The following is a 27,909-nucleotide window of genomic DNA, read 5'->3' as shown; positions in this document are numbered from 1 at the left end:
CAAGCATGCATGTGACCAGCCGTGATTCCACTGTGCCCCGTTTCCGTGTTCTCTGAAACATTTCAGTGGTGCTTCAGAGAAAATGCCTTTTATAAATAGAGAAGCTCTTTTTGCTAGAGGATGAAGTCGTGGAGTCCGGGGTGTTTTGTTAGTTGACTCATTTTTTAAAAATCGATTCTTTTTTACAATTTTTCATTTTTAATTTACATGGGTATATAGTAGGCATATATATTTACGGGGCACATGAGATACTTTGATGCAGACGTGTAATACATAATAATCACATCATGGTCAGTAGGGTGTCTACCCCTCAAGCATTTATCCTTTGTATTGCGAACAATCCAATTATATTCTTTTACTTATTTTTAATACAATTAAATTATTATTTACTATAGTAACCCTGTTGTGCTATCAAATACTAGGTCTTATTCATTTTTTCTATTTTTTTGTAACCATTAACCATCCCCACCTCCCCCCACCCCTCACTACCCATCCCAGCTTCTGCTGACCATCCTTCCACTCTCTATCTCCATGAGTTCAATTGTTTTCTTTTTTAGCTCCCACAAATAAGTGAGAATATGTGAACTTTGCCTTTCTGTGTCTGGCTTATTTTACTTGATGATCTCCAGTTCCATCCACATTATTGCAAATGACAGGATCTCATTCATTTTTAGAGGAGCAGGAATGTGTTCACAAACAATGGTTGATCTTGCATGTTTTCTCGTTAGGCTCGAAGGCCACAGAGCTGACAGTTGAAGTCTATGGCCTAGTAACACCCTGGACTTTGGGGAGCCCTGGGTGATTGCTCCTCACCTAATGGCCAAGCTGCCTCTGTCTTCTAGTTTTTTCTATCCTTAAATAGTATGGATCAAAAGCAAGCCATCATCAGTGTAGAAAATCAGGAAAAGAGAGAAACCTATAAAGAAAAACGTGTAAAATTCAAGTGGACTGAGGATTGTTGGGGAGAAACCATTTGAGTGCACACACATTTATTTATACACGACTCTTACCTTCAGGTTAATTGAGATCTTGATTTAATTTGTCATGAATGCAAAATCTTACTGGCACTGCATGGCCAAACCAGAGAAGCTAAATTTCCTTCTGTATCACAGGCATCTGTGGGGCTTTCTCTGCCCTCCGTGGGAGAACCTACCCAGCCATGAATGTGTGGCCACCAGTGGGAATCTTTACAAACCCTGGGCTTTCCTGGTTTGTGAACCAGACTCAGAGCCACAGCCTTCTCTAGGGAAAAAGCAGAGTCATTGCACATGTCCCTGAAAAGCATTCGTTTCTAGCTTCCTGGAGTCCTGGAGAGCCACACGATCACCTGAGACAACTACTGTACTGTTGAGTTCCACTGTGCAGAGATGGCCCCTATTTTGATTTGTTTGGTATATTTCTTTACAGCCTGTATTGTGTTTGTGTGTGTATGTTTCTAATTTTAACAAAATTAGGAAAATTTTCTGCACCCTTTTTTGGTCCTGCTTTTATGCTTTGTATTTTGTCATGAACATATATATATATAATATTTATGTCATTTATAGAAAATGTATAATATTTATAAAATTTATATAATTATGTATATATTATTCTCCAAAAGCAAAAATTGTGGTATTATACAACGTTTCATTTTGTGGTGAAATACATTGCTTTAACTATCCCCTGCTATGGGACATTGTGCTTATTTTTTAAATTTCTTACTATTTGTTTTGCTTATACATAGCACTGTAATAGCATACTTATATCTAGGTCTAATCTTATTCTTCTTTAAAAATCACCTCTTAGGCCAGGCACAGTTGCTCATGCCTGTAATCCCAGCACTTTGGGAGGCTGAGGCGGGCGGATTACTTGAGGTCAGGAGTTCGAGACCAGCCTGGCCAACATGGTGAAACCCCATCTCTACAATACAGTGAACTTCAGCTTTGTTAAATGTGGCTGAGAGGCCCAAGGAGGTGGCTCATGTGCCTGTAATCCCAGCTAAGACAGGAGGATCATTTGAGGTCAGGCGTTCAAGACCAGCCTGGGCACCAGAGAAATATTTCCATCTCTACCAAAAAAGATGAATGAATGCATAAATAAGTGTGGCTGAGAATTCCTTCCATATGAATTCTAGAGAATAGTGCATCTTGGCCAGGTACAGTGGCTCATGCTTGTAATCCCAGCACTTTGGGAGGCTGAGGTGTGCAGATCACCTGAGGTCGGGAGTTCGAGACCAGCCTGACCAACATGCAGAAACCCCGTCTCTACTAAAAATACAAAATTAGCCAGGCGTGGTGGCACATGCCTGTAACCCCAGCTACTTGGGAGGCTGAGGCAGGAGAATCACTTCAACCCAGGAAGTGGAGGTTGCAGTGAGCCAAGATCGAGATTGTGCCATTGTACTCCAGCCTGGTCAACAAGAGCAAAACTCCGTCTCAAAAAAAAAAAAGGAAAAAAAAAAAAAAAGAATAGTGCTTCTCGAAATAGCTATGGTGGAGAAGTAGTTTTATTTTGTGTTCTATGTTGCCATCTGTTGCACACTGATATGTGGTCCTACTGTTTAGGACTAGTTCACAGCTCTGCATGTTGAATTTGCCACCCAAGTCCCCCAACACCCAAACTCTTCTATCCCTGCTCCCCCAGACAACACCACTGATCATTGACTTGGCTGTCAAGACAATGTCAAATTGCAGTAAAAATTTGGAAACTCATACTATCAATTCCAGTGCTTATCTTGATACCGATCAGTAACAGTTTAGGAGCTGACACCAGTCTTTGAATCATACTTTGAATATCTCTGTTCTCTGCTTTGTGTGTATGTGGTCTAAGAGCAGGATATTTGAATAAACCACGTTATTTGCCAGCACATGCTCATCTGCTCTAATTCTTTTTTTTTTTTTTTTTTTTTTTTTTTGAGATGGAGTCTCGCTTTGTCACCCAGCCTGGAGTGCAGTGGTGTGATCTCCACTCACTGCAAGCTCCGCCTCCCAGGTTCATGCCATTCTCCTGCCTCAGCCTCCTTAGTAGCTGGGACTACAGGCGCCCGTCCACCATGCCAGGCTAATTTTTTGTATTTTTTAGTAGAGACGGGGTTTCACCGTGTTAGCCAGGATGGTCTCGATCTCCTGACCTCGTGATCCGCCCGTCTCGGCCTCCCAAAGTGCTGGGATTACAGGCGTGAGCCACCGTGCCTGGCCTTCATCTGCTCTGATTCTGAAATTGTCTGAATAAGACTTTGGAAACTTGGCTTATGCCATTATAATGAATGAAGTCAACTGCTTGCTAAGAACTGTGTGCCTACCACAGACGATTATGATCTTTCAACAGCATGGGGAAATACAGGAGTAAATACAGCCTGTGGTGTCCTGATAATATATTAATATGACAATCTTTTTTCTACCTACTGAGAACGTCAGGAAAGTTCTGACTCTAAAAGCACACCTTGAAATTTTGTCCTGTTTATCTGTATGCAGAGAGATTTTTATGCTTTAAAGCCTTTAGTGTAAGGAAACATTTAGTGCTTGGAAGTAAAGACAAAAAGAAAGACTAAAATGAAAGCTCCTGTGACTTTTCCTCTAGATGCCAGCTGGCCGAATGTACATGACAGACCACTAATCAGTCTGAAGAACTGAGCCCTTCCCCACACGGAGCCCCAGCAATGCAGAAAGGGAGACGGAAGAGTCTGTCTGACCAGTCCCCAATCAAGCCTGTCTATCTTTTTGTTAGGCCATTCTTGCATTGCTATAAAGGAATAATTGAGGTTGGGTAATTGATAAAGAAAAGAGATTTAATTGGTTCACTGTACAGGAAGCATGGTACTGCCATCTGCCTCTGGGGAGGCCTCAGGAAGCTTCCAGTCCTGGCAAAAGGCAAAGGGGAATAGGCATCTCACAGGCTGACAGCAGGAGCAAGAGAGTACAGGGGAGGTACCACACTTTTTTTTTGTTTCTTCCTTTTTTTTTGTCTTCTTTGACAGTCTCGCTCTGTCACCCAGGCTGGAGTGCAGTGGCGCAATCTCAGCTCACTGTAACCTCCACCCCCTGGGTTCAAGCAATTCTCCTACCACAGGAGCTCCTACTCAGGAGCTCCTACCTCCTGAGTAGCTGGGATTACAGGTATGTGCCACCATGCCTGGCTAATTTTGTATTTTTAATGGAGGATTCATCACATCGTTAAGGCTGGTCTTGAACTCCTGACCTCAAGTGATTTGCCCACCTTGGCCTCCCAAAGTGCTGGGATTATAGGCATGAGCCACTGTGCCCGGCCAAGTACCACACACTTTTAAACAATCAGATCTCAAGAGAACTCACTCAGTGTTGCAAAGACAACACCAAGATGATGGTGCTAAACCATTTATGAGAAATCCACCCCCATGATCCAATTACCTCCCACTAGGCCCCACCTTCAACACTAGGGATTACAATTCAACAGGAGATTTAGAAGGGACAACATCCAAACTATAGCAATCACTGTACAGAAGGTTATAAAGGAAGGTGGCAGGCGGTTGCCAGATGAAAGTGGAATGACCTCTGCTCTGGCTAACTTATGGCAATAAGGACACACCTGTTCCTTCCATTAGGTAAATAAGGTCTACCTTCAGTTATCCATTCAGCTAGGTGCTGTATGGATAACACAAAGACAGATGTATAGACATGGACACTGCTTGGAAGAGCTGTAGAGGTAAAGGAAAACTTCTGCTTCGTCCTCTGAAGGTTCACTGAAAATCAACTAACAGAAGGCGGGTAAATAGAAGAAAAGGCATATAAGCTTATTTGATCATAGCTTTTTGTGACATGAGAGCCTTCAGAATGAAGACCCAACGATACCGGGGAACCTGTCTATTGTATGCTTAGTTTCAACAAAGAACAAGGTAGCTGGGCGCTTTGGGCGGCTGAGGCAGGTGGATCACCTGAGGTCAGGAGTTCGAGACCAGCCTGGCTAACATGGTGAAACCCCATCTCTACTAAAAATACAAAAATTAGCTGTGTGTGGTGGTGGCATGCCTGTAGTCCTAGCTACTAGGGAGGCCGAGGCAGGAGAATCACTTGAACCTGGGAGGCAGAGGTTGGCAGAGGCAGAGGTTGCAGTGAGCCAAGATCACGCCACTGCACCCCAGCCTGGGTGAGAGTGAGACCCTGTCTCATAAAGCAACAAACAAAAAAACCCCCAAAACCAAGGGAGCTCAGATAATTTTTTTTTTTGAGACTGAGTCTGGCTCTGTTGCCCAGGCTGGAGTGCAGTGGCCGGATCTCAGCTCACTGCAAGCTCCGCCTCCCGGGTTTACACCATTCTCCTGCCTCAGCCTCCGGAGTAGCTGGGACCACAGGCGCCCACCACCTCGTCCGGCTAGTTTTTTGTATTTTTTAGTAGAGACGGGGTTTCACCGTGTTAGTCAGGATGGTCTCGATCTTCTGACCTTGTGATCCGCCCGTCTCAGCCTCCCAAAGTGCTGGGATTACAGGCTTGAGCCACCGCGCCTGGCCCAGATAATGTTTTAATGCCAGTTTTTACACAGAGAATTGGGTGGGTGGGGTCAAGTTAGAGTAATATTATTAGGTTTGATGGTTGGCTCCAGGGAAAAGAGGTTCTGGTTTCTATGGCGAGCCTTAGGGGAGAATGATGGTCCAGAGACAAGAGGTCAGGAGAGGGTCAGAGAGAAACTATGTCTCTGGGGCCTTCATTTTGGGGTATCATTTTCTGAGCCCCAACAAGCTTTAAGTTCATTGCTGGTTATAAAACCTAGAACATAGCAGTGAGTCATAAATATCTTAAGAACAGGTCAATAATGCTTTAGGTTAGATAAAACAAAGATTAAATAAAGGTTTGTAGATCTGGTTTATAGGGAAGCATTGTGTGCATGTGAAATGCAGGTGCTTTGTGTTCAATAAAAGATTTATTTATTTAGCAAATATTTACTGGGTGCCTGCTGTGTACTAGAGGCTGTACTAGGTAAACGATATAACCACCATCCTGTTCTCCCCCACCCCAACCTCCAAGATCTTGGAGTCTACCGGGGAAGTGAGGCTGTTAAATAGGTAACCTGCAAGGAGGTGAGATGAATGCCATGACGGGGATGCACAGCTCTATGGCCACATACAACAGGGTGCCTACCTGCCCAAGGAGGTAGTGACCACAGCAGAGAAAAGTCATGTTTGATAGGACTCACTTATTACCTCTTGAAAGATCTGTTTTTGGAAGTCCCTAAGAAGATGTAATTCAGGCTGGGCGCGGTGGCTCAAGCCTGTAATCTCAGCACTTTGGGAGGCCGAGACGGGCGGATCATGAGGTCAGGAGATCGAGACCATCCTGGCTGACACGGTGAAACCCCGTCTCTACTAAAAAATACAAAAAACTAGCCGGGCGAGGTGGCGGGCGCCTGTAGTCCCAGATACTCGGGAGGCTGAGGCAGGAGAATGGCGTGAACCTGGGATGTGGAGCTTGCAGTGAGCCGAGATCTGGCCACTGCACTCCAGCCTGGGCGGCAGAGCGAGACTCCGTCTCAAAAAAAAAAAAAAAAAGAAGATGTAATTCAGTTAGGTGTTGCAGGATAGCTTGTACAAAGAATTAGTTACTTCCAAACACAATCCTCAAGTCATATTCCTTCTACCATGCCGGAAAGCATAAGGAAGAAGGGATCCCAGCCAGCCTGTATTACCGGTAGCTATGGACACTATCCCCAATGGCCACAAGATGGCAGTAGAATCCATCAGCTAGTTTCCCCCACCTCAAAAATATTTATTGAATAAAGTTTTTTTTTTTTGTTTTTTTTTTTTTTTTTTTTTTTTTTTTTTTTGAGACGGAGTCATGCTCTGTCGCCCAGGCTGGAGTGCAGTGGCCGGATCTCAGCTCACTGCAAGCTCCGCCTCCCGGGTTCACGCCATTCTCCTGCCTCAGCCTCCCAAGTAGCTGGGACTACAGGCGCCCGCCACTTCGCCCGGCTAGTTTTTTGTATTTTTTAGTAGAGACGGGGTTTCACCGTGTTAGCCAGGATGGTCTCGATCTCCTGACCTCGTGATCCGCCCGTCTCGGCCTCCCAAAGTGCTGGGATTACAGGCTTGAGCCACCGCGCCCGGCCTTTTTTTTTTTTTTTTTTTGAGACGGAGTCTCGCTCTGTCGCCCAGGCTGGAGTGCAGTGGCCGGATCTCAGCTCACTGCAAGCTCCGCCTCCCGGGTTCACGCCATTCTCCTGCCTCAGCCTCCCGAGTAGCTGGGACTACAGGCGCCCGCCACCTCGCCCGGCTAGTTTTTTGTAGTTTTAGTAGAGACGGGGTTTCACTGTGTTCACCAGGATGGTCTCGATCTCCTGACCTCGTGATCCACCCGTCTCGGCCTCCCAAAGTGCTGAGATTACAGGCTTGAGCCACCGCGCCCGGCTATTGAATAAAGTTTTAAATTTTATGTCTGAATTGTATTGCATATTTTTTTAAAAAAAGAAATGCCAAAGAAATTAACGGATTTCAAGTTTTTTGTTTGTTTCGAGAGAGATTCTCGCTCTGTCGCCCAGGCTGGAGTGCAGCCGCGCGATCTCGGCTCACTGCAACCTCCACCTCCTGGGTTCAGGCAATTCTCCTGCCTCAGCCTCCCGAGTAGCTGGGATTACAGACGTGCGCCACCTCCCCCAGCTAATTTTTTTATTTTTTAGTAGAAATGAGGTTTCACCATTTTAGCCAGGCTGGTCTCGATCTCCCGACCTCAGGTGATCCATCCGCCTCAGCCTCCAAGGTGCTGGGATTATAGGCGTGAGTCACCGTGCCCGTCCTAGTTTATTTTTTATTTGTGTGATTTTTCAGAGGTCCTTGGTGAAAATAATTTTCATCTTTAGGCTGCATAATGGTGATATCTCTGCTTTTTTCTTTTTACTTTTTCACTGTAGCTCATCTAGTTTGCCATACTTTGTAGAGACCCAGATTTCAGAGGCAGTGAGTCTGTGAGCTACCAGAATAACAAGGAAGCAGGGAGGATGTAAGAGAAAACATTTTAAACTATCATGAGGGAGGAGAGCAGGACTAGATACTGTGGTTTACGATCAACATAAAACAGAAACTTCTACTTGGTGGTAACATGTAAACATGTACAGCCCATGAACCTTGCCAGGCACTCTGCAAATACATAATCATCACTATAAAAAGGGTTTGGCAGAATTTCACTTATTCTTATGATGTTACTAAATCTGCTACCACCTCATTTGTGAGTGTTTCCTTGATCTAAAGCTAAACACTCTAGAACCTTTCAGGCCTTGTGACATTTTTCAGGCTGTTTGACTAATTGATAATTAACTACAAGCTTCCCTTCCCATCTTCCTCTCCTTGTGGAGATGTCAGCGCGCAGCATCCAAGCAGCTGGGGACAAGGCGAGGGGTGTGGTTGCACAGGCGGTGTGCCTGGGGTTAGAGTGTGCCCACACTGAGGGGGTTACCGAAATGCAGGACTTTCAGTTTTAAAATTGACACAGTCCTGGCCAAGCGGGGATGAGTTGGTGCCATGGTTTTAATGTTTTTGCCTCCTCCAAAATTCACGTGTTGGAAACGTAATTATTCTTATGCAACAATATTGGGAGGTGAGGCCTTTTGGGAGGTGTTTAGGTTGTGAGGACTCTGCCCTCATAAAGGATGAATGCTGCTATAAAAAAGGGCTTACAGGAGTGGTTCGTTCTCCCTTGCTCTCCTGCCTTTCTGCTATGTGAGGACACAGCAGTCCTCCTCTCCGTAGGACGCTGCAACAAGGTGACATCTTAGAACCAGAGGCTAAACCTTGATCTTGGACTTCCCAGCCTCCAGAAATGTGAGAAATAAATTTCTGTTCCTTAGAAATTACCCAGTCTCAGGTGTTCCATTATAGCAGCACAAAATGGACTAAGACAGTTGGTCGCTCTACCGAGTGAGTATACAAGGAAGTAGGGAGCTGTTGTGGAGAGAGGGTGAGAGGAAGTATGGTAAAATATTAACAATTGAGATATTTGGGTGAAGGGGATGGAGAGTTCTTTATACTGTTCTTAAAATTTTTTCATGGATTTACAATTATTTTTAAAAACAAACAAAAAAACCGGCTGGACACAGTGGCTCTCGCCTGTAATCCCAGCACTTTGGGAGGCTGAAAAGGGTGGATCACCTGAGGTTAGGAGTTTGAGACTAGCCTGTCCAACATGGTGAAACCCCATCTCTACTGAAAATACAAAAATTAGCTGGCCGTGGTGGTTAGTCCCAGCTTCTTGGGAGGCTGAGGCAGTAGAATTGCTTGAACTTGGGAGGCAGAGGTTGCTGTGCGCCGAGATCGTGCCACTGCCCTCCAGCCTGGGTGACAGAGCAAGACTCTGTCTCAAAAAAATAATAAATAAGTAAATAAGCAAACAACATACAAATTTGATGGAACTTTTATTATCATTTCACCAAATCTGTAGATAAATTTGAGAATACAGTAATGAGACTCCCTCTCTAGGAGCAGAATTTTCCTCCCCATTTATTTAGATCCTTCATGTTTTTGAATAACATTTTTATTATTTTCTCTATACAGGTCTTCCACATGGCGATCTTGCCCTCATGATCTAATCACTTCCCAAAGGAGGCCCCTCCATCTAACCTTGGGGGTTAGTTTTCTTTCCTTTATCCCTCCCTCCCTCCCTTTTTTTTTTTTTTTTTTTTTGAGACAGAGTCTCACGCTGTTGCCCAGGCTGGAGTGCAGTGGCGCGATCTCGGCTCACTGCAAGCTCCGCCTCCTGGGTTCCCGCCATTCTCCTGCCTCAGCCTCCTGAGTAGCTGGGACTACAGGCGCCCGCCACCGCGCCCGGCTAATTTTTTTTTTGTATTTTTAGTAGAGACGGGGTTTCACTGTGGTCTCGATCTCCTGACCTTGTGATCCGCCCGCCTCGGCCTCCCAAAGTGCTGGGATTACAGGCTTGAGCCACCGCGCCCGGCCTTCCCTTCCTTTCTTTCTTTCAGATAGAGTCTCGCTCTCTTCGCCCAGGCAGGAGTGCAGTGGTGTAATTTCGGCTCACTGCAACGTCCGTCTCCCGGTTTCAAGCGATTCTCATTACTCAGCCTCCCAAGTAGTTGGGATTACAGGTGCCCGCGCCCACGCCTGGCGGATAGTTGTATTTTCAGTAGAGGTGGGGTTTCACCATGTTGGCCATGCTGGTCTCGAACTCCTTACCTCAGATGATCCGCCCGGCTCGGCCTCCCGAAGTGCTGGGATTACAGACGTGAGCCACCGTGCATGGTCCAGTTTTCAACACATGAATTTGGGGGGAATACAAACATTCAAACCATAGCAGTGGTCAATTTAACGAAGCTGAAATCAGGGACCAAACCCTGTTCCAACATTATTCTCTGGGAGACTTTGAGGAAGATACTTATCTACTTATTCTGCTCCTAGACAAGGAGTCTCATTACTGTATTCTCAAATTTCTCTATAGATTTGGTACAATTATAATAAAAGTTCCATCAAATTTGTGTGCTATTGACTTTTTGTTTGTTTTTTAAACAGTTGTAAATCCAAGAAAAAAAATTAAGAACAATAACTTCTCTGATCCTCAGCCTCTTCAGCAGTAAGGTGAGCTCATAACGCCTACTTTGTAGGATGTTGAAAGATCAAATGAGAAAATGAGCACATAAAGACCCTCATCTGGGTCATGGTATATAACAAATGCTCCATAATAGTTTGTTTCTATAAGCCTATAGAATTTTTCATGGGTTTTGAGGAGATATCAGGGACTTTAAAAACATTAATACATGGCTGGGCACAGTGGCTTACACCTGTAATCCCAGCACTTTGGGAGGCCAACGTAGGAGGATCACTGGAGCCCAGGAGCTCCAGATCAGCCTGAGGGGGCAACATAGCAAGACCCTATCTCTGCAAAAAATAAATAAATTAGCTGGGTATGGTGGTATTCATCTGTGGTCCCAGCTAATCAGGAGGCTGAGGCAGAAGGATCACTTGAACCCAGGATGTCAAGGAGGCAGTGAGCTAAATGCCACTGCACTCCAGCCTGGGCAACAGACAGAGACCATCACACACACACAAAAAAATTACCAGACGGGGTATGGTGGCTCACGCCGGTAATCCCAGCTCTTTGGGAGGCTGAGGCGGTGGATCGCCTGAGGTCAGGAGTTCGAGACCAGCCTGGTCAACATAGTGAAACCTGGCGGGGCGCGGTGGCTCAAGCCTGTAATCCCAGCACTTTGGGAGGCCGAGACGGGCGGATCACGAGTTCAGGAGATCGAGACCATCCTGGCTAACACGGTGAAACCCCGTCTCTACTAAAATACAAAAAAAATTAGCTGGGCGAGGCGGCGGGCGCCTGTACTCCCAGCTACTCGGGAGGCTGAGGCAGGAGAATGGCGTGAACCCGGGAGGCGGGGCTTGCAGTGAGCTGAGATCCGGCCACTGCACTCCAGCCTGGGCAACAGAGCTAGACTCCGTCTCAAAAAAAAAACAAAAAACAACAACAAAAAAAAAACATAGTGAAACCTGTCTCTACTAAAAATACAAAAATTATCCAGGCATGGTGGCGTGCCTGTAATCCCAGCTACTCTGGAGCCTGAGGTAGGAGAATCACTTGGACCTGGGAGGTGGAGGTTGCAGTGAGCCAAGATCACACCACTGCACTCCAGCCTGGGCAACAGAGTGAGACTCCATCTCAAAAAAAAAAAAAAAAAAAAACAGATAAAGTTGTAAGTACCTGTGACCGCCTCCCCCACTCCCTCCCCTCCTTCACCTCTCCTCTCCCCGTCCCTAACCCACCTCTGTTCTATCCTCCTTCCTCCTTCTCTTCAGAGCCAAGCACAGAAGGATTTTGATGTGCATGCCTCGATAAAATAGTTTCTCAGACTTTTTAGTCTTGGGGCCCTGTTATGCCGAAAAATTATTAAGCACCTGAAAGAGTCTTTGTTTATATTTACCATATTAAAATTTAACACTGAGAAGTTTTAAAAATATTTAATTTATTTAAATTAAAATAAAATAATCATATAAAAATAAAACTAATCCTATTACATGCTGCCAAATACAATTTTATACAAAATAACTATTTTCATTTTAAAAATGAGAAGAGTGGCATTGCTCATGTAGATGAGTAGTTAAAAAAAGAAGTATTTTAAATCTTTTCAGATTAATTGTGGATTTTCTTCACCAAAACCTGAGAAAGTAGTCGTTTCTTAAAGATTAGTTGCAATTTCAAATCTGAAATCATATCAATTAACTTTTCAAATTCCATTCCATTACAATTCATCAGTCGGTCTTGAAGTTTTTTGTTTTGTTTTGTTTTGTTTTGTTTTGAGATGGAGTCTTGCTCTGTCACTCAGGCTGGAGTACAGTGGCACGATCTCTGCTCACTGCAACCTCTGCCTCCCGGGTTCAAGCTATTCTCCTGCTTCAGTCTCCTGAGTAGCTGGGATTACAGGCACCTGCCACCACACCCAGCTAATCTGTGTATTTTTAGTAGAGACGGGGTTTGACCATGTTGGCCATGCTGGTCTCCAACTCCTGACCTTGTGATCTGCCCAGCTCGGCCTCCCGAAGTGCTGGGATTACAGACGTGAGCCACCATGCCTGGCCGAAAGTTTTTATTTATTTACTTTTAAGAGACAGGGTCTCGTTCTGTCACCCAGACTGGAGTACAGTGGCATGATCATAGCTCACTGGAGTCTCCAACTCCTGGCTTCAAGTGATTATCCCGCCTCTGCCTCCCAAAGTGTTGGGATTACAGGCATGAGCCACCGCGCTTGGCTTGTCGTGGAATTTAAATAAATCTTTTAGCCATATATTAGGAAAATATTGATTGGTTAAGTTGTGATGATCACCTGAAAGTTGACACATTTAAATATACAACATTTGTTAATATCGCCATTAGTGTCATCAGAAAAGTCTTGTCAAGTATTGGGAAGCTGTCAAGTATTGGGAAGCTGCCAAGTTTACAGTTTTCTAAAATTCTAATTTTACTTAAAAATTTGAATGTTGGCCAGGTGCGGTGGCTCATGTCTGTAATCCCAGCACTTTGGGAGGCCAAGGTGGGAGGGTCATTTGAGGTCAGGAGTTCGAGACCAGCCTGGCCAACATGGTGAAACCCTATCTCTACTAAAAATACAAAAATTAGCCAGGCGTGGTGGTGGCATGCCTGTAATCCCAGCTATGCAGGAGGCTGAAGCAGGAGAATCGCCTGAACCCGAGAGGTGGAGGTTGCAGTGAGCAGAGATAGCACCATTGCACTTCAGCCTGGGCAACAGAGCGAAACTCCGTCTCAACAAAAAAAAACAAAAAACAAAAAACAAAAACAAATTGAATGTTATTATTGGCCACAAATGGTGTTAGTTGTTTTCCATGAAGTGACATGACAGGCTCACTTCGTTCAAGCAAATGGCTGCTAAATAAATACCCCAGTCTGAATGACCACAGTCTGTTCTCATGTTCTCATTCTTTCTTTCTTTCTTTTTTTTTTGAGACAGAGTCTCGCTCTGTTACCCAGGCTGGAGTGCAGTGGCACGATCTCGGCTCACTGCAAGCTCTGCCTCCTGGGTTCACGCCATTCTCCTGCCTCAGCCTCCTGAGTAGCTGGGACTACAGGCGACCGCCACCACGCTTGGCTAACTTTTTGTAGTTTTAGTAGAGACGGGGTTTCACCGTGTTAGCCAGGATAGTCTTAATCTCCTGACCTTGTGATCCACCCACCTAGGCCTCCCAAAGTGCTGGGATTACAGGCGTGAGCCACCGCACCTGGCCCTTTTCACTGTCACTCTGTCACCCACCTGAGTGCAGTGGTGCAATCTTGGCTCACTGCAGCCTCATCCTCTTGGGCTCAAGCAATCCTCCCACCTCAGTTTCCTGCGTAGCCAGGATTACAGATGCACACCACCATCCCTGGCTTATTTTTTATTTTGCTTTTTTTGTAGAGACAGAAGTCTCACTATGCCGCCCAGATGTGTCTTGAATTCCTGGACTCTCCCAGCTCAGCCTCCCAAAGTGCTGGGATTACAGGCATGAGCTACTGCGCCTGGCCAGTTTTCTGTTGTTTTAAACCACAAAGTTTGTGGTAATTTGTTACAGCAGTCACGTGAAACAGATACAATAAGTATGCCACATTTTGTTTGTCTATTCACCAGGTGATAGACCTTGATTTCTACTTTTCGGCTACTGTAGATACTGCTGTTCTAAATATTCAAGCCTTTGTGTGGGTACATTTTCTCCTTTCTCTTGAATACATACCTAGAAGGAGAACGGCTGAGTCGTCTGGTAAGCCTATGTTTAACATTTTGAGAAACTGCCAAACTGGTTTCAAAAGTGGCTGTAGCATTTTACATTTGACATGTATGGAGGTTCTAATTTCTTTTTTTTTTTTTTTAAGATGGAGTCTTGCTCTGTCACCCAGGCTGGAGTGCAGTGGCACGATGTCCGCTCACTGCAACCTCTGCCTCCTGGGTTCAAGCGATTCTGCCTCAGCCTCTCGAGTAGCTGGGATTATAGGTACATGCCACCATGCCAGGCTAATTTTTTTTGTGTTTTTATTAGAAACGGGGTTTCACCATATTGGTCAGGCTGGTCTTGAACTCCTGACCTTGTGATCCGCCCACCTCAGCCTCCCAAAGTGCTGGGATTACAGGCATGAGCCGCCGCGCCTGGCCTGAAGGTTCTAATTTCATATAATCACCAACACTTGTTATTTTTGTATTTTTGTTCATAGCCATTTTAGTGGGTGTGAAGTGGTATTTCATGCAGTTTTGTTTTGCTCTATTTGTTTATTTATTTATTTGAGACAAAGTCTTGCTCTGTCACCCAGCCTGGAGTGCAGTGGCATAATCATAGCTCACTGCAGCCTCAGCTTCCCAGGCTCAAGCCATCCTCCCACCTCAGTCCCCCAGGGTAGCCAGAACCACAGACATGCATCACCATGCCTGGCTAATTTTTGTGTTTTTGGTAGAAATGGGGTCTCACTTTGTTGCCCAGGCTAGTGATTTGAGTTTTTCTTTTCTTTTCTTCTCTTTGAGAGAGTCTCACTCTGTCACCTAGGCTGGAGTACAGTGGCACGATCTCGGCTAACTGCAACCTCCACCTCCTGGGTTCAAGTGATTCTCTGCCTCAGCTTCCTGAGTAGCTGGGATTACAGGCGCATCACCACCATGCCTGGCTAATTTTTGTATTTTTAGTAGAGACAGGGTTTCACCATCTTGGCCAGGCTGGTCTTGAACTCCTGACCTTGTGATCCACCTGCCTCGGCCTCCTAAAGTGCTGGGATTACAGGTGTGAGCCATCGCGCCCGGCCGGTGTTTTGCGTTTCTTTAATGACTAATGATATTGAGCATTTTCATGTGCATGTTGTCCATTTGTAATATCTTCTTTGGAGAATGATCAGTTCAAATCCTGTCTTTTTTTGAGACGGAGTCTCCCTCTGTCAGAGTCTCGCTCTGTTGCCCAGGCTGGAGTGTAGTGGCATAATCTCAGTTCACTGCAACCTCTGCCTCACAGGTTCAGGGCAATTCTCCTGCCTCAGCCTCTCGAGTAGCTGGGACTACAGGTGCCTGCCACCATGCCAGGCTAATTTTTGTATTTTTAGTAGAGACGAGGTTTTGCCATATTGGCCAGGCTGGTCTTGAACTCCTGACCTCAGGTGATTCACCCACCTCAGCCTCCCAAAGTGCTGGGATTACAGGTGTGAGCCACCGCGCTTGGCCGATTTAAATCCTTTACTCACTGTATTGTTGTTGGGTTGTAAAAGTTCTTTACATATTCTGGATGTAATTCCCTTATCAGACATATGATTTGCGAATATTTTCTTCTAGTCTGTGGGTTGTCATTCCACTTTCCTGATGGTATCTTTCCAAGTGTATTACTTTTTTTTTTTTTTTTTTTTGAGACGGAGTCTCACGCTGTTGCCCAGGCTGGAGTGCAGTGGCGCGATCTCGGCTCACTGCAAGCTCCACCTCCTGGGTTCACGCCATTCTCCTGCCTCAGCCTCCTGAGTAGCTAGGACTACAGGCGCCCGCCACCCCACCGCGCCGGCTAATTTTTTGTATTTTTAGTAGAGACGGGGTTTCACTGTGGTCTCGATCTCCTGACCTTGTGATCTGCCCGCCTCGGCCTCCCAAAGTGCTGGGATTACAGGCTTGAGCCACCGCGCCCGGCCGTGTGTTACTTTTTTTTTTTTTTTTTTTTTTTGAGACGGAGTCTCGCTCTGTCGCCCAGGCTGGAGTGCAGTGGCCGGATCTCAGCTCACTGCAAGCTCCGCCTCCCGGGTTTACGCCATTCTCCTGCCTCAGCCTCCTCAGTAGCTGGGACTACAGGCGCCCGCCACCTCGCCTGGCTAGTTTTTTTTGTATTTTTTTAGTAGAGAAGGGGTTTCACCGTGTTAGCCAGGATGGTCTCGATCTCCTGACCTCGTGATCCGCCCGTCTCGGCCTCCCAAAGTGCTGGGATTACAGGCTTGAGCCACCGCGCCCGGCCAGTGTATTACTTTTTAAATAGAAATTTTAAATATTTCTTTTGCCTCTGTTGTTTCTGAGAGCCGAAGACATAGCAAGTGGAAGAAGCCTTGCCTTTTTGACATTCTGGGACACCTTTCAAGAACACTCAACCCACACCAGGACTGTCACACGCTGACAGGGAAAGATGTGTCACTCCAGGCAAGCAAACTTGGCCACAGCTGGGATATGTGTCTCGCATCAAAGCAGAAGCAACTGGTGGTTTTGAGGGTCTTCTGACAGACACCCTCCAAACATACTGCTCAGAGGTGAGGTAGGAGGTGATATGTGACTCTGGAATCAGGATTTGGACACCGGACCAAATTGAGGACTAGCTAAAACAGGGATGGGGTGGAAGCAGCTTTCTGTAAGACATGCTCAACAGTGTGCCATGGCAACACCTGGGCATTGCCACCCCATTCCATGGTAATGACCTGATGACCTAGAAGTTACTACCCCTTTCCTAGAAATTTCTGCATAAACTTCCCCTTAATCTGCATGCAATTAAAAGTGGGTGTAATTATGCCTGTAGAACTGCCCTGAGCTGCTATTCTCAGCGCACTGCCTGTGGGGTAGCCCTGCTCTCCAGGGGCAGTCACAGAGCTGTAACACTGCCACTTCAATAAGGCTGTTCTCTTCTACCACTGGCTCACACTTGAATTCTTTCCTGGACAAAGCAAAGAACTCTCCGGGGGAAGTCCCAATTTGGGGGGTCACCTGCCCTGCATCAGAGGGACAAGAGTGCCTGGCTGGAAGCTCGAGTTCATTAGACTCCTCCAATGTTGATGAAGTCTTAAGCTATGACTCCCTCTAAGAGAGGGTCTCTAAGTTTAATAAACTTCAAGACCTCTGTCAACCTTCGGGTATTCAATTACCCACTCTGAAAAGGGGAGTTCAGTGCTGTAATACTTTTTTTTTTTTTTAACCTGTAACACTTTTATGGCAGGACATTTTTGAGTCTAAATAAAGCACCTTGGGACTTAATGAAACTGTATAATATTGTTATTGTATTAGATGGTAGTGGAATAATGAACTCTCCCTTAATTAAGACACTTATTTTTATACATGTAATATAAATGTCAAAATGTCAAGTTAATCTGTACTGATTTCCTTTTCTTTCTTTTTTTTTTTTTTTTTCGTTGTGAGACAGGGTCTCACTCTGTTGTCCAGGCTGGAGTGTACTGGCACAATCACAGCTCACTGCAACCTCAATGTCTTAGGCTTAGGTGATCCTCCCACCCCAGCTTCCTGAGTAGCTGGGACCACACGTGTGTTTCACCACACCCGGCTAATTAAAAAAAAATTTTTTTTTTTTTTTTGAGACGGAGTTTCGCTCTGTTGCCCAGGCTGGAGTGCAATAGAGCGATCTCGGTTCACTGCAACCTCTGCCTCCCGGGTTCAAACGATTCTCCTGTCTCAGCCTCCCGAGTAGCTGGGATTAAAGGCGCCTGCCACCAAGCCCGGCTAATTTTTGTATTTTTAGTAGAGACGGGGTTTCATCATATTGGTCAGGTTGGCCTTGTGTTCATGATCTATGAATGCATCTTTTTTCAGTTTTAATCGTTTGTTAATGAAAAATACAAGAACATCACAGAACGGATGTAAGATAGGGTTAACAGCGCCTCTAGCGGGGACATCGAAAGGATCAACTAGGCTCTAAGTATCGGGAGCTACCCCTGAGAAGCAGCAAAGCTGGATATCACTGTATGCTGCCATCCGTCCAGGAAGCGGGTAGGAAGCTGGTGTTCTCGGCAGGACAGCGGGAGCAGCTGCGGAGAGGACCCAGGTGAGAGGAAATCTCAGAAATGGAAACGGGGAAATTGAAAGCACAGGAGATAACTTTGCTTGGGTCACAGCTCGAACCCATCGCTTTTATTAAATAAAATAAAATAAATATTTTATTTACGAAAATATTGAGGCCCGTATTTCTCAAAATATTGAGAATATATTCTCGCTGGAGAACTATCAGGTAACAGGGAAAGCCTACCCGCTACCCGGCTGTATGCGGCGCCGTCTCCTATGGCAACCGGGAGGAGGCGTGGTTAGAGGGTTAGTCACGCCCCTATCCTCTCCAACCCGAACAACGATTGGTCCGAAGGCGCGGCGGTGGCTCGGGGAGGCGGATCCAGGTTCGCAGCTCCGTCTGGCCCGCGCCGCCATTTTGGATTGTGTGAGTTTCCGGGACGTTCGGAGCGCGGCCTCTTCTCGCCGGATTCCGCAGACCCCGGGCCCCGGCCCGCATCCAAGTGTCAGGTTGGAGCCGGGAAGCGGCCCTGGTGGTAGCGGCGGCGGGGGCAGGATGAGCGCGGAGGCGGCGGACCGGGAGGCGGCCACCTCCAGCCGGCCCTGCACCCCGCCGCAGACCTGCTGGTTTGAGTTCCTGCTGGAGGAGTCACTGTTGGAGAAACATCTGCGCAAGCCCTGCCCGGGTGAGCGCGGCGCCTGCACCTGGGGAGCGGGACACCGCCACCGGAGCCGTTCGCCCGGTTTCCATCCGCTCCCCGCCTTCTCGGCCACCGAAGCTGCGGCCGGGCTCCTCCCTTGCCTTAAACATGCCCGGGTGGAGGTCAAAGAAAAGCTCGAAACAAAGGCTCTCCTAACCCCGGAGGGGAGGGCTTGGCGCTGTCAGCCCAAACCCTTTGGTCCTTTTTACGATTTACCTTTTTACTGTTGGGGTTTTAGAGCCTGCGAGGCGGGTCTTGTGGTTGCTTGGGTCGGGGAGGCTGACCAGACTCCTCCTTCACTGAACCCCAAGCTGAATAAATTCAGGAAGACGGGGAGAAATCAGCTGTTGGATGCTGATCCTGACGCTAGTTATTATCTTAGGTTCTTATTTAAACATTTTGTTCTTCAATGAGGGGATTTTATTGACTCTTATTCCAAAGTTGGGCTGTAAATTAAAAGAAAATCTTTGAAAGCAGGAACTGCTGCACATTTGCAAGATGGCTTTGTATAGTGATGATAGTGATTAATAGCCCAGTTAAATGGGTGTGATGGGGGCGGAGGAGGAAAACTCCAGGCATTCTCAAAAAAGGTATTGGCACCAAAAGGTAAGTTCCTCGGATAACGTTTTTCTAAATTCAAATCTATGTATGGCTTGTTCAGTCTCGTAGACTGGCCTTAACTGATAGAGATCACTGTGTAAGAAGTTAATGTACTTAGGCAATTTTGCCACCCGTATGATGCCCTTAATTCATTCCTTTTGAAAGATACTTGTTGAGTGCTTTCAGGTTGCCATGCACTGTGCTTAATTGTTCACATCTGTTACTCCTTTAATCTTCAGAATCTGTGAGGTAGGTGATAGTATCTTCTAGTTTGCATTGGAGGAAACAGGTGCAGAGAGGTCACTTGATGGAGGTCCCCCCTAATTAAGTGTCAAAATAGTAGTTCTAATGCTTGTATCTCATTCTTCTAATTGGCACTGGTTATTTGCAGAACCAGAAATCTATGACTGTTATGTTCTTCCCCATGAGGTGCTTTTTTTTGCTTTCTTCCACTCTAATGTTACCCTTCCTCCTTACCACTCTTTCTCATCTGCTTTAACACCCAAGCACACTTCTTACATATGGTATTCCTTAGTCATTTTAACAGCACAGCTGTTTGGATTCCTTTTGTGGCAAAAAAACAAACAAACAAACAAAAAAACAAACAAAAACAAACCAATGGTGAATCCTTTTGTATCTTCATAATTAAAACTTAAATTTAAGAATTTATTTTATTTTAAATCCTAGATCCTGCACCAGTTCAACTTATAGTTCAGTTTTTGGAACAGGCTTCCAAACCTTCAGTTAATGAACAAAACCAAGTTCAACCTCCGCCTGATAACAAGAGAAATCGTATTTTAAAACTACTTGCTCTTAAAGTTGCTGCACATTTGAAGTGGGACTTAGACATATTAGAGAAAAGGTATATAAGATTTCAGTGAAATTTCATTTGAAGTACTATTTAGATATATTGGTTTATTTCTATATCTGCTTTTGTGATATTGGCTCTTAGAACTTACAGACTGGGCGCCTTGGCTCACGCCTATAATCCCAGCACTTTGGGAGGCCAAGGCAGGCGAATTACTTGAGGTCAGGAGTTTGAGACCAGCCTGGCTATCATGGTGAAACCCTGTCCCTAGCTGGGCAGGATGCTGGCGCCTGCAATTTCAGCTACTTGGGAGGCTGAGACACGAGAATCACTTGAACCCAGGAGGCTGAGGTTGCAGTGAACCGAGATGGCGCTACTGCACTCCAGTCTGGGCGATAGAGTAATACTCGGAAAAAAAATAAAATAAAGATTATATGTTCTTGATAAAATATGCAAGTATAACATTACTTTTGATGTGGTAACTAGAGAAAATCCACACCTGAACTGTTGTAAATTTCTCAAGTGACTTTTACATATCTGAAGAAACTGAATAAAAATTGATAGATGTGTAATATGGATGATTTGCTATTGAATAATTGAGTTAATTTTACTGGTCATAAATCACTGTCTCCTGTTAAAACAGCTGATTAGAGTCAGTGCTTATTTGCTTAAAAATAAATACTTTAAAGGCTGTGATTAGAAAATGATTTATTATCCCCTTCTCATCACAATATAAAAAGATCCCTTATAGGAAGTTGGGAAAAATTCAAAAAATGGGAAATAATTGGGGGAGGAGAGAGTATTTTTTTAACATTTTCATGTAGTTTTTGTTCTTTGTTCTCCATAGGCTTAAAGTTGTGATCGTATCCTATATACTGTTTTGATTTCTGGTTTTTTTCATCTAGCAGTATCATGAACGTTTCCCCTTTTTTATGTTTTGGAGATAATTCCTTTGTATGGATAATTTATTAACTGTTCCTTAATTGACAGTCATTTAGTTTATTTCTAGTTTTTCACTGATAGAAGTCACAGGACTTAAATATCTTTGCCTGTAAAATAAATTTATCTGTATTTTGAGTTGGATTCTTAGGATAGCTCCTTAAATTGCTGGATCATGCAGTATAAACATTTTTAAGACACATAGATATTGCCAGATTGCATTCCAAAAGAGTTTATACTCACACCAGTAGTATTCAGAAATCCTCTTTTTAACCACATTCTTCAGCATTAAATATTAGAATTTTTAAAGTGTTTTGTTTTGTTTTGTTTTTTTGAGATGGAGTCTCGCTCAGTCACCCAGGCTGTAGTGCAGTGGCACGATCTGGGCTCACTGCAAGCTCCGCCTCCTGGGTTGACGCCATTCTCCTGCCTCAGCCTCCTGAGCAGCTGGGACTACAGGCGCCCGCCACCATAAAGCATAGTTTCAATCTGAAGGGGGGAGCCTGTATGTTACAGACTGAAGAGACATCAACAGATAGCAATGGGTACAAAGAAGTATGGTATATATGAGGCAGCTGGAAAATTGAACACTGATATGCCGTTTGACAGTAAGCAAGTCTAAATTTTTTAGATGCGAAATTAATATTGTGCTTATATTAAGAGTTAATTTTTTGAGATATATTCTGAAATATGGATGAAATGATTTGGGAAGTGGGGAAGAGTAGAGATGAAATAAAATTGGCCATCAGATGATAATTGCTAAGTGATGGTACATAGGGATTCATTATATTCTGTCTACTTTTGTGTTTTACGTTTTTTCATAATAAAAAGCTTTAAAAATCTTTTCGCATTTGATAGCTAAACCCAGAGATGTGGTTCCTTAACAAAGTAGGTATTTTCAGTGACGATATGGAATTCTGTATGTATTTTGTGTTTCTTTCACAATTAACATGCAAACATGTACGTTTTGCTTCTTCCTTTTAAGTTTGTCTGTTCCAGTATTGAATATGCTACTAAATGAACTACTCTGCATCAGTAAAGTTCCTCCTGGGACGAAGCATGTAGACATGGATCTGGCCACTTTACCTCCGACCACTGCCATGGCTGTACTTCTCTACAATAGATGGTAAATGTTTTCAGAAACTCGGAATGTGTTGGGCAACTTCTGTTTTATTGCACTGTGGCTTTCAAGGGTGTGCTTTTAATGGACCCATTCTGTTGCAGGGATTTCTCAAATCTTGGGAACTGTGAGTCTGATGGTGGAGAAAATTTGTGACTGCATAGATGAAAGGCAGTCTGATTAAAAATGTGGATGACTTATCACTTAATGCTTCAGATAATTTATGCAAACCTAAGGAGTACTTGAAAAAATAATTGAGATGACATTTATAAGTATGAAATTTTCTTTTTCCTGTCTTTTCTTCAGGGCAATTAGGACAATTGTTCAAAGTAGTTTTCCAGTCAAACAGGCGAAACCTGGACCCCCTCAGTTAAGTGTGTAAGTTGGTGGCTATGACCCTTACTTGGCGCTTTTTTCATTAGAGTTTCAAAAATGTTGGCAAGTTTTTAATAAGCTCTGCTATGGAAGAAGTAGAACAGGAATAGGAGGGCAGAAGGCCTGTGTGAAGGTTTGTTTGAAGGAGTTAGAGGGGCTGGAGAGTCAGGTAATGTGCTAGATACAGAGTTCTAAGAAGGGAAGTGCTTTGGGAATTGTGCCATTTATCTGAAAGCACTAAGGTTTTTTTTTGTTTTGTACAGTTTTTTTTTTTTTTTTTTGAGCTGGAGACTTACTCTGTCACCCAGGCTGGAATGCAGTGGTGCGATCTCGGCTCGCTGCAGCCTCCGCCTCCTGGGTACAAGTGATTCTCCCAAGTAGCTGGGATTGCAGGTGTGTGCCACCATACCCTGCTAATTTTTGTATTTTTTAGTAGAGTTGGGGTTTCGCCATGTAGGCCAGGCTGGTGTCGAACTCCTGACCTCAGGTGATCCACCTCCCTTGGCCTTCCAAAGTGCTGGGATTACAGGTGTGAGCCATGGCACCCAGCCTGATATTTTTTTCATTTAATTGTCTTGAAAAAGATACATTTGTATATGGGGAAATTAATATATGTAAATATTAGAGTACAATTACAAAAGTTGATCATATCTGGAGGTTTCCTTTTTTTTAAATTTTTTATTTTTAAGGCTAGTCAAGTGAAGCGGGGGAGTGGAGGATGGAGTTTTAAACCTGATTCTTAATTTCCACATGGCAGCTTACCCAAATTTGGAGCTAGAGAGCATAGTTTCTAACTTGATTCAAATGAGCTTTTGTTGTAAGTTTTGCTCTTAAATTGAGTAAATGAGACTGGGTGCTGTGGCTCACACCTGTAATCCTAACACTTTGGGAGGTTGAGGTGGGAGGATTACTTGAGCCCAGGAGGTTGAGGCTGCCGCTGCACTCCAAACTGGGTGACAGGGAGACCCTGTCTCAAAAACAAACAACCCAAACAAAGTAAATGAGAAAATACTAGTACATTAATAAGCGTCGTAATAGTTGAGGGTTTTGTTTTTTCAAACATGAAAATAAATAACATTAAAAACACTCTTATTTAAATTGAACCTGACTTTCAAGAATGATGCTCTTAAGTTTTGAATTTTTTAGTCTTGAGAGTAACTTTTGATACTTTTGTTTTCAATTGTTTCTCTTTTAGGATGAATCAAATGCAACAGGAAAAAGAGCTAACAGAAAACATTTTGAAAGTGGTAAGTATTGGCATCAGTTACACAGTAACATTTCAGGAACAACTTTAGAGCAGCAGTTCCCACTTTTTTGGCACCAGGGACTGGTTTTGTGGAAGGCAGTTTCCATGAAACTGGATGTGGCGGGGGGCAAGGATGGTTTCAGGATGATTCAAGCACATTACGTTTATTGTGTACTTTATTTCCATTATTATTACATTATAATATATAAGGAAATAATTATCCAACTCACCATAATGTAGAATCAGTGGGAGCCCTGAGCTTGTTTTCCTACAACTAGATGGTCCCTTCTGGGGGTGATGAGAGAGAGTGACAGATCACCAGGCATTAATTCTCACAAGGAGGACGCAAGATGGATCCCTCGCATGTGTAGTTCACAATAGGGTTTGCGCTCCTATGTGAATCTCATGCCCCCATTGATCTGACAGGAGGTGGAGTTCAGGCCATAATGCAAGCGATGGGGAGTGGCTGTAAATACAGATGAAGCGTCTCTTGCTCACCCGCTGCTCACTTCTGCTGTGTAGCCTGCTCCCTGGTACCAGTCCATGGCTTGGGGGTTGGGGATCCCTGCCTTTAAAGCATGTATAGATGTAGCTTCTAATTTTGGGGACATGAGAGTTGTGAAGGTCTAAGTGCCGTGACATTAAGGTTTTTACTATCAGGATGTAGGTAGTATTCTAAATTACATGTAGACTTTCAGTTTTAATAGTAGAGTACTATACCACTGATTGATTCTATTTTTGACTATTTCATGATACATTAGTAGATACGAGAAACTGATTTTACAGATGACGTCTTTATATTCTTTTGTATTTTCCAAAAACTCTATGACAAACATGTATAGTTTATATTTTAAAATTACTTTTATAATAGGGTTTTTTTTTTTTTAAATTTTTTTTTTTTTTTTTTTTTTTTTTTTTGAGACGGAGTCTTGCTCTGCCGCCCAGGGTGGAGTGCAGTGGCCGGATCTCAGCTCACTGCAAGCTCCGCCTCCCGGGTTCACGCCATTCTCCTGCCTCAGCCTCCCGAGTAGCTGGGACTACAGGCGCCCGCCAGCTCGCCCGGCTAGTTTTTTGTACTTTTTAGTAGAGACGGGGTTTCACCGTGTTAGCCAGGATGGTCTCGATCTCCTGACCTCGTGATCCGCCCGTCTCGGCCTCCCAAAGTGCTGGGATTACAGGCTTGAGCCACCGCGCCCGGCCTAAATTTTTTTTTTTTTTTGAGACAGAGTCTTGCTCTGTTGCCCAGGCTGGAATGCAGTGATGCGATCTCAGCTCGCTGCAACCTCTGTCTCCTGGCTTCAAGCAATTCTCCTGCCTCAGCCTCCTGAATAGCTGGGATTACAGGCATGTGCCACCACTGGGCCCAGCTAATTTTTTGTATTTTTAGTAGAGATGGAGTTTCACCGTGTTGGCCAGGCTGGTCTCGAACTCCTGACCTCAAGCGATCCGCCTACCTTGGCCTTCCAAAGTGCTGGGATTACAGGTGTGAGCCACTGCACCTGGCCTAGCAGTTATTTTTAAATTGATCTACATAATGGAAAATTAGAAACCTGACAGTTTCTGTAATTTAGAAATAATTTCTGTAATTAGCACCAACAATGTTCCAGATTACCACGTGAGGTATAGGGGCTGGGTGAGGAGAGAAAAAGGTAAGAAACGATCTGTATCTCACTATAGCAAATATGCTGTAGTATTTTGAATGTGGAAGCCAGAGCCTGTATCATTTCATTGTTATTATCTAGTTCCTAATAAAATGGCTGGCACAATGAAGCATACAGAGATTCCTTGAACAAATCAAGTGGAACAGTGCAAGTTTTTTCTTTTTTAGACAGGGTCTGACTCTTTTGCCCAGGCTACAGTGCAGTGGCCTGATCTTGGCTCATTGCAACCTCCACCTCCCAGCCTCAAGTGATCTTCCCGTTTTCCCAGTAGCTGGGACTACATGCATGTGCCACCACACTTGGCTAATTTTGGTATTTTTTGTAGAGATGTGATTTTGCCATGTCGTTCAGTCTGGTCTCGAACTTCTGGACTCAAGCGCTCCACCCACTTCAGACCCCGCAGAGTGCTGGTATTACATACATGAGTCACTGTGTCCAGCTAAGTCTTTTTTTTTTTTTTTGAGATAGTCTTGCTCTGTCGCCCAGGCTGGAGTGCAGTGGTGCGATCTCAGCTCACTGCAACCTCCACCTCCTGCGTTCAAGCAATTCTTCTGCCTCAGCCTCCCAGGTAGCTGGGATTACAGGTGTGCTCCACCATGCCTGGCTAATTTTTGTATTTTTAGTAGAGACAGGGTTTCGCCATATTGGCCAGGCTGGTCTCGAACTCCTGACCTCGTGATCTGCCCCTCTTGGCCTCCTAAAGTTCTGGGATTACAGGCGTGAGCCACTGTGCACAGCCACCAGCTAAATCTTTAAAGCATTAACTTTTCTTTTTTAGACAGAATATTACTCTGTCACACAGGCTGGAATGTAGTGGCATGATCTCGGCTCACTACAACCTCTGCCTCCTGAGTTCAAGCAATTCTCATGCCTCAGCCTCCCGAGTAGCTGGGATTACAAGTGTACGCTACCACGCCCAGCTAATTTTTGTAGTTTTAGTAGAAACAGGCTTCGCCGTGTTGGCCAGGCTGATCTTGAACCCCTGGCCACAAATGATCCTCCTGCCTTACTCGGGCTCCCAAAGTGCTGGGATTATAGGTTTGAGCCACTGCCCCCGACCTAAAGTATTAATTTTTCTACAGAAAAAAGATACTAGTCTTTCATGTTTTTTATATTATCTTTTTCTTTTCTTTTTTTTTTTTTTTTTTTGAGACGGAGTCTTGCTCTGTCACCAGGCTGGAGTGCAGTGGCGTGAATTTGGCTCACTGCAACCTCCATCTCCCGGGTTCAAGCGATTCTCCTGCGTCAGCCTCCTGAGTCGCTGGGATTACAGGTGTGTGCCACCATGCCCAGCTAATTTTTGTATTTTTAGTAGAGACGAGGTTTCACCCTGTTGGTCAGGCTGGTCTCAAACTCCTGACCTCATGATCTGCCCCCTTGGCCTCCCAAAGTGCTGGGATTATAGGTGTGAGCCACCATGCCGAGCCCTCCTGTTTTTTATATTTTCTAACCTCACAATAGAAACTTATTTTCTTTCATAGAAGGTAACTTTATTTCAACAAATTTAATTGTATTCTTGCTGTGTTAAAATTTTTTTTTAATAGCTTAGTGTACTGAGCTACTAAATAGACTGTAAATATTTTTGGTTATTATAATCAGTTGCTATTTTTGTATTTTTTTTTATTGATTTCTGTAGCTGAAAGAACAAGCCGCTGATTCTATTTTGGTACTGGAAGCAGCCCTAAAATTAAACAAGGATCTTTATGTCCATACGATGAGAACTCTAGATTTATTGGCCATGGAACCAGGCATGGTAAATGGAGAAACTGAGAGTTCTACTGCTGGATTGAAAGTCAAAACCGAAGAAATGCAGTGCCAGGTATTCATTTGATATTTAATTTATGTAGGGCAATTTTTTGGTAAAAAATTTTTTTTTTTTTTTGAGACAGAGTCTCACTCCGTCGCCCAGGCTGGAGTGCAATGGCGCAATCTCAGCTCACTGCAAGGTCCGCCTTCCGGGTTCACACCATTCTCCTGCCTTAGCCTCCCAAGTAACTGGGACTACAGGCGCCCGCCACCACGCCTGGCTAATTTTTTTGTATTTTTGGTAGAGACGGGGTTTCACCATGTTAGCCAGGATGGTCTCGATCTCCTGACCTCGTGATCCGCCCACCTTGGCCTCCCAAAGTGCCGGGATTACAGGTGTGAGCCACTGCGCCCGGCCTTGGAAAATCTTAATATGAGATCATCCTCTTATTTTTAATTAGAATTTATTTCTGCCTTTGTCTCTTAAGATGCTGTTAAAACTGCATTGTATTTAATTTATACATTTATAAGAATTGACATTTTTCTAAAA

At 44.5% G+C, this 27,909-nt stretch overlaps 1 protein-coding gene across 2 annotated transcripts in view; it reads left to right on the top strand.

Annotated features, from left to right (window-relative positions):
* Positions 1-18,574: 18,574 nt before the first annotated feature.
* INTS8 (integrator complex subunit 8) overlaps positions 18,575-27,909 on the top strand; it is a 56,834-nt gene continuing 47,499 nt past the window's right edge. The window contains exons 1-6 of one of the 2 annotated variants that reach the window (XM_050800478.1): positions 18,575-18,849; positions 20,152-20,326; positions 22,197-22,337; positions 22,638-22,709; positions 23,902-23,953; positions 27,250-27,432. In XM_050800478.1, the coding sequence (XP_050656435.1) occupies positions 18,720-18,849; positions 20,152-20,326; positions 22,197-22,337; positions 22,638-22,709; positions 23,902-23,953; positions 27,250-27,432 (753 nt within the window). In that variant the 5' untranslated portion in view covers positions 18,575-18,719. The remainder of the gene's footprint in view (positions 18,850-20,151; positions 20,327-22,196; positions 22,338-22,637; positions 22,710-23,901; positions 23,954-27,249; positions 27,433-27,909) is intronic. The other variant, XM_050800479.1, reaches the window with a different exon arrangement.

Source organism: Macaca thibetana, chromosome 8, assembly GCF_024542745.1.
Source record: "Macaca thibetana thibetana isolate TM-01 chromosome 8, ASM2454274v1, whole genome shotgun sequence".
Taxonomy (NCBI): domain Eukaryota; kingdom Metazoa; phylum Chordata; class Mammalia; order Primates; family Cercopithecidae; genus Macaca; species Macaca thibetana.
This window is presented reverse-complemented; position numbering and strand designations above follow the sequence as displayed.